The sequence below is a fragment of the Pteropus alecto genome, unplaced genomic scaffold (genome assembly GCF_000325575.1).
Source record: "Pteropus alecto unplaced genomic scaffold, ASM32557v1 scaffold131, whole genome shotgun sequence".
Lineage (NCBI taxonomy): Eukaryota > Metazoa > Chordata > Mammalia > Chiroptera > Pteropodidae > Pteropus > Pteropus alecto.
In genome coordinates, this window is record NW_006434709.1 from 22,025,746 (window position 1) to 22,033,066 (window position 7,321).

Genomic DNA, 7,321 nt, shown 5'->3' on the forward strand with positions numbered 1-7,321 from the left:
GTTGAAACAACTGCCTTGTTTTCTTTGGTGTTACTTGATCATGTTTGCTTCCCTGAGATCCGTCTGTCTCAGATCTACAATCCACAGTCTTATCCTCCTGTAGCCGTAATGTCAAGATCACTTGCTTCTTATTTTTCCAGTACTGTCTTGTGCTTTTGGTCATTTTTTCAAATATACTTCTCATCTCATCTTGCCAATGAGAGTATAGGCTCCACAAAGACAACAGTGACTGTCTGATTTCTCATGGCACTTGTTATGATGCTTTTGTTTATTAGGAGTGCCTAACAAATGGTTGTTCGATTATCTGTTGTCTTATTTGCAAAGCCTATTTGTGTTTATTCCTGTGATAGAATCATAGATGTTAATGATATTTATAAGAAAAGTAAAGTCACGAATTCACACGCACAATCATTTGGAATAAGGGAAGTAGTAAAAACATCACTGGGAATAAAGAGCAACTCCCCCTACCTTCTCAGCTTGGATATCCCAACCAGAGCTAGATAGAGCCTCAGCATACACAAAAGACACAGATGTGGAAGTGAGTATTTACTGGTCTTGTGATTTTATTTCTTTCCAGATGTGGTCACTCACCTGTCTACCGCTCCCGTGAAATGGCAGCTCGTGCCCTGGTCCCATTTGTTATGATAGACGAAATTCCTGATACCATCCGAGCTCTGTTGGCCAAACTCCCCAACTGCACTGACCAGTGTTTCCGGCAAAACCATATTCATGGGACACTTCTCCAGGTAAGTAAAGTTACTGTGTGTGACTTTGTCAAACACCACAAGATGAACTTTGTTTTCTCATGTGCTTTTAGTAGGTGAAGATTTGATGCACAAGCTTTTAATTTTCCATAGAACTTTATTCTATTGCTGAAAGAACAGGTATTTCCTAGGTGTATTTTTTTCATTCTAATCATGAATACAATGTCAACCATGATTCTCCCAGATCATCTATTGCAGTAAATCCTATTTTCTTCAGCATGTTTCCCGTTTGTACTTACCTCTCTGCACCAGGTAAAATTTTGTCTTTTCCATCAAGTATGCCTGCAAAACATTCTAAGCCATTCCCTTTTCAGAGTAAAATTATGAGAATTCCTTGAAAGAGAGGTTAACCCAAGAAGCACGAGGAGAGTTATACATGCCAGGGAGCATTTGCCCTGCAACATGATTCCATAGTACATGGAAATACCAGATTCTACTTTCAAATTTCTCTGTGCTACGGAGTAGTCTTTTTATTTTTAATAAATAGACATTTTATTGAAACTCTTTTTAAACCCTAACTATAAACTTGGGGACAGGTGGTATTGGTGAGAAGATGTTGATGTTCACATAGCCTACTGTGGTCATTCACCATGGGGCGGGGGCTGGAAATATCAGGTCATATTTCTGATTAGTGAACAGAGATGAGAGGTGGCCTCGAGACCCCAATATATGTTATAAGCTTGAGGTCTACACTGCTGACACGTAAGGCAAGTGTAGAGTAGTTAATGGCATGGGACTCTGGAGCTGGACTGTTGGTGTCACTCTCATATCTACCACTCACTACCTGTACATCTATGTCTTCATTTTTGAAATGAGGATAATATTAGTGCGTACCTCATAGGGATTTTGTGAAGATTAAATGAATTAATGCATATAAAGTGCTTGGAGTAGTACCTCATACATAATAAGATATAAAGATATAGTTATTATTGTTATTATTAACATAGTTTTCTTGAGCCTGTACCATAGTGAAAACTAATATATTTTTAGTAACTTAATTTTCTATCTTCTTGCCTTCCTTCCTTCGTTGTTTTATATATTCAACAAGTATTTACTGAGTGCCTCCTACCATACTACTGTGTCATAGTGAAAACAGTGACAAGTCAGTTCTCGAGTTGAGGACAAAATAGACCAAGAAATGGGCAATCACAATGTAGTGTGCTAGATGCTAAGGGAGCACATAGCAGGGCCACCTGACTGGCCTTGGGGAAGTCAGGGAGAGATTGACATTGAAACAGAGAGCAGAAGAAGTTAGCCAGATGAAGGGAGTTTGAAAAGCATTTACCATGTAGATGGAACACTTTCAGAAAGGCTCAGGGTAGGTGAGAAGTCAGCTCATCTGGGAACTGCAAATTTGGGTGGGACCGAAGTTCTAGGCTGATCTCAAACTGGTCTCAGGACCTTTTGACCCTCTCAAAGGTTGTTGAGGATCCCAAAGAGCTTTTGCCTATCTAATATTTAATTAGAAACTAAAATAGAAAATCTTAAAACACAAGCTGTCACAAGCACACATTCTATTAGTCATTAGAGTGATGGCATCATCACATACCTTGTAACCTGTGGCAAACTCCACTGTACACTGAGAGAATGAGAATAAAAGAGGAAGTAATGCCTTAGTATCATTTTGAAAATAGATTAATCTTGCAGACCTCCTAAAAAGATTGTGCAACCCCTGAGGCTCCCAGACCAGTTCCTCTGGTCTGTGTTGTGTGCTTTATGGATCTTTGATGCTTTCGTCAGTACAAACTCTTAAGTACTCATCTCCCTATAGCCCTGTGAGGAAGAGAGGAGCAGAGGTTATTATCTTGTTTTTAAGGATGGGACCCTAAGGCCAGTGCAAGTTAAGTCTCTTGATTCTGTCATACTGCTACTTTGAAGGAAAGAGGCTGGCAATAATGAGTAATGCAGAATAAGCTTTTCAAAGAGTCATTGATTATGCAGCTAGGTTAGAAGGAAATCTTAGAATGTCAAGGAGGGATCAGCCATTGGATTTTCTTTATTGAAAATCCACTCTTGGCTGAACTTTGTCAGAAGTGGTAAGGTTGGAATTGCTTCTTTGGCTCTTTTACCAGTTGTATAAATGGGCCTCCCAGCTGAGTTTCCCACACATACCACTAACAGGTCTGGCTCATGTTTCACCAGTCTGCCCAGCAACAAAACATGGTCATTTACTCTGTCTCTGGGCTGCCTTTGATATTCTCAAATTTACTTTTTCTGCTACATAAAATGTGAAACATGGGAAGGTAAAAACCCTATAACTCTGGGGTGGTTGTGGCTGTTGCTCATGTTCCTGAGTATTGGAGAGATGAAGGACTCGTTGAAAAACAAACAAACACAGCAGTATGGGTGTTGGGTATCATGTTCATGTTTGTCAAACAGATTGCTGTCTTTACCAAGATTGGTTTATACCCTGGTTGAAAAAGGAAGTCGAAGGCATGTGAAAATGCTTCCGTCATGTCCTTTCGGGTGTCTCATCTGTGTTGTAATAGTTCTGTTTCAATCTGTTGTTCTTTATGGGGAAAACATAAGGGGTTAAGATGGAGACGATCTTTTTTCTTTCTACAAGTTATAGATTCCTTCCCCACATAAAGCTACCTTTGAAATCAGTAAATGGCCTGCACCTGGAAAAGAGATGCTAGGGCTTGAAAGGAATGATAATCTCCATGGGACTTTCAGAGCCAGCTAAGTAAATATAAAATTGTTGTGTTTTTTTTTTTTAAGCAGAAAATCATATTGTAATCAGAAAACAAATTCTTTCACAGAACATTTTCTTGAATTATACATTTTGGCTTCTTTGAAAAATGTTTATAGAAATATATCAAACCTCAGAAGTATTTCTATAGTATACCTTGAAAAAGAAATATGCTGATCTCTGAATTTTCTGGGACTATGGAAGAAAGACTCAAATTATAGGACATTAAAAAAAAAAAGAAGAACATGTGGGATTCATTTCTCAATTTTAAAAACCAGAGGTTCATAATTGCCATGTTGAAATGGTTGGAAGTAACACACATCAGAAAAGGTGAGATTGTATAGCAGATTCACAAGAGCCAGTGGTAAATGACATGAAATCTCAATAAAGGCTAGATAAGAGCCATGGACATTACCTCATTTGGAACAACACTGGCAGAACTACCATGTCTTTTAAATAGAATTAACCGTCTGTTTTCATTGCCAAAATTCTGCATGTTGAGGACTTAAGATTATTACTAGGTTACTTATCATTCCTGAGAAATCACATTGGAGTCCAAAAAAGTTCTCTTGTATTTGAGGAAGCGTTTGGCCAACAATCATGAGGAAAGATTTATTCTGATTCTTGGGCACTTAACTTACCCTTTGGTGTTTCAGAAGGAAACATGTATATACCATTTGAAGTAAAGTTTGAGTTTCGAGTTGTTTTGTTTCCTATTTTGGTTTTTTTTTTTTTTGCTGTTGTTATAAAAAGGTGATCTCTGCTCTTTCATTAATTAAGGTTGTTTACATAGGTAAGGTAAAATTGGCAGTTGAGGCACTTTACCTTCTACGTAAGCAGAAAAATAACTTTTGCATATTATCTGAACTTTCTAGGCAAAAGTATTTTTTTTCCTTCAGTTAATGCAGCTAATCACCACAGTTCTACATATCCCTTTGCTAGTATTAAACATTTTCAGTTTTTACCAGCAGGATCTGTTAAATACTTTTATGCCCCCAAATCTGGAGCCTTGATTTCTGCACTTTTAGAATTCTGAGTCAAAAAGATTCTGCATTTTTGGCTGTGGAGCTGAGCAGCAGTGCTGCATACTTGGGTTGACATGTATTAGCCAGGGACGGACCTCAGACAGCCTAGGCCCACACATTTGGAAAGTTTGCCATAAAGAAGCAAAGTAAATGTTTCGAGCACCTCCTGCATTTTACACAAGTTGCATTAATACTCTCAGCAACCCAGCAAAGTATGTGCTATTCGTATGGCCCCCCACAACACCCCAACCTCAGTCTCTGATGAGGAAATTGAGGTAAGCCTGAGAGAGTGACTTGCATAATGTCACAGAGGTAGAGGGGGTAAAGATAAAATATTAAACCCTGAGGCCTGTGCTCTTCCTCTCTTTAAAACGTGCTGCCTCTCTGATATTGATGTGAATAACAACATTTTATGCCTAGGGAAACCAAACCAAGAATCCATCTTTGCTTTTTTAAATTCCTTGTCACTCAGTAGGTCTCCTTAAATCTAATTTGATATGATTGGACACAAAGTAAGTCCATCAGTATTATAAAGAGAGACAGAGGAAGTCAGTGAAACCCAGAGAAGGTACACCTGGTAAAAGACTTTTAAAAGTACTCATCGTACCTTCCCTCCCTCTGCTCATCTCTTTCTCATCATTTCTCTTTGGTCTCTCATTTAATACTCCTGCCCTAGAAATGTAGAATCCTCCCTTGGGACCTAGGTTAGAGCCCAGTTCGCAAACATGGGCAACCATTAGAATTGTAGATCCTAGGCCTAGGAACTGATGGGACCATGAAAAAATGGGCAATAATGAATTCAATGCAGCAGACACTGTGATATGCTTACCCTGTTCAGGGGAGCGGGTAAAAACATGAGTTTGCCTTTAAGGCTCTTACCTGCAGTATAGTCAAGTTGTGGGTTAGAAACCAAGTGAGCCAGCTAAAATAAACCCTCAGGGCCCAGGGAGCATATGAATAACACAAATGAAGATGATACAAAAATCTAAAGCCACCATACAGGGCATCAGACATAAAAGAAAATGGAAAATAAGGTCATTTCTGCCTTAGTCTGCAACACTCTGATACACTCCATGTCAGGGCTAGAGTTAGGGTCTTTGCGGGGGTGGAGAAAGGGACAGCGTGAGGACAAAAACAGAGACAGATCTTGGTATTACCTTTGTGGAAAAGAAGAACAGAAAACCAGGAAAGAAAAAAAAGTAGGCCAGTTCGGCCAGCTAGTTGTCTGAAGTAATCACTGGTCAAGAAAACAGGAGTAAGGCCAACCATCCTCCCCTCTGAGAAGCACTGAAAGCAAACAGAAAGTCAGTGATAGAGGTAGCCTTAGTATGAATTCTACCAGGGTTTTCTAAATAAGAGAAACAGATGTTTTTAGAAAAAAATGTTTTTTACTAATATTGTTGCACCAAAATCTAGGACTAAATATTATTTAAAAGAAAGATCAATTCCATCTTTTAAAAATGTGACCATATAAGATAGCACCTATGCTTAAAGAATTTCAGTATCTTTTTCCTATTTCTTAAAAGTATGAATTGTGAAACAAAGTAGAATGCTCAAGCTGTCCAGAAATGGACCATTACTTGATACATTCCATTTGGTGACCTCAGGTTGGCCTATCTCCATTGCTATTTATTCTGTACTCAGAAAATATAATTTCAGAATGGAAAATCAAAAACAAAAGCATGAAATTATGCTGACGCTGTAAGTTATAAATGGATTGCTTTTTGTTTTTTGTTTTTTTTTTTTGTTAGTGTGCTCTTTTTCTTAAGTGAGTCATAAAGAAAATGCTCATTCTTGTGACTAGTGGCCGGATTCACTCTTGATTTCTGAGGACTTGTGTTCATGCAAAAGGAGAAAAATCTAAGTTGTTAGGAATGTCCCAATCAAAAATGGGCTAAGACAAAGCTTCTTCAATGGCCTGGCTGTAGACGTGCCAAGTATTTATTGATTCCTTCAGCTCTTAGGGCCTAGCAGGCTGGAGGCTCCAGATAGTCACCTGCATCTGGGAGTAGCAGCATCTGTTTATCCCAGAGTGCCAAAGAAAGATTATTTTATATGTGTGCTTTGATGTGAAAAGAATTGGGAAGCACTGGGCTCTTTAAAAAAAAAAAAAAAAGGAAAGAGGGGGGGGATGGGAGAGGGGGGGGGAGAGAAAGAGAAAGAGAGAGAGAAAGAGAGAGAGAAAGAAAAGAACTAAACCTTGTTAAGTCTTACCTTTTGGCAATATCTTCCTTTCTGGATATAAGCCCAGAAAAGTCACTTTTAATTAAAACGCTACTTTTGAGGATGAATTAATCCCTTCCTTATAAATATTGGAAGATTTTTATTGGTGTGTGTTGCTTAGGGAGCTTTCACTGGGTGTAGAGGACAGCTTTTAGCTGCCAGGTCTGGGGCATCGACTGTAGTGCAATGCCACTGTCACTAGACAATGTACTGCTTTTGTTCTGTAATGCTCTGAACTTAAAGTATCAATCAGGGGTATGTAGAATTTAGAGATTTGTCAGTTGATGTATCTCCAGGCTTTTGTTACTTTTTAGTATTAGAGTAGGGAAAATAATGGTGAAAAGAACATATATATGTATATATGTACACACACAGACATGTACACATGCATACATATATACACACACCACCTGTTGAGTGTGTGGGTATGTATATATGTGTGTTGAGTGCCTGTAGGGGTTCCTCTGGGATTGTTCCCATTGTTCTGATGAGAAAACTGAGGATGAGAGGGGTTGAGATTTGACTAAAGTTATGTAAGGAGAAATGGTCAAAAATGGAGCTGGGATTCGAAGCTTTCAAGGTTGTAGAGTTAACCACTCTACTATACTACTTCTCTG

The 7,321-nt window shown here is 38.7% G+C and overlaps 1 protein-coding gene across 1 annotated transcript in view; it reads left to right on the top strand.

Moving 5' to 3' along the window:
* THADA (THADA, armadillo repeat containing) overlaps window positions 1-7,321 on the top strand; it is a 285,149-nt gene that overhangs the window by 159,446 nt on the left and 118,382 nt on the right. Inside the window, 1 exon segment of the mRNA XM_006909639.3 lies at window positions 578-746. Coding sequence (XP_006909701.1) covers window positions 578-746 — 169 coding nt within the window.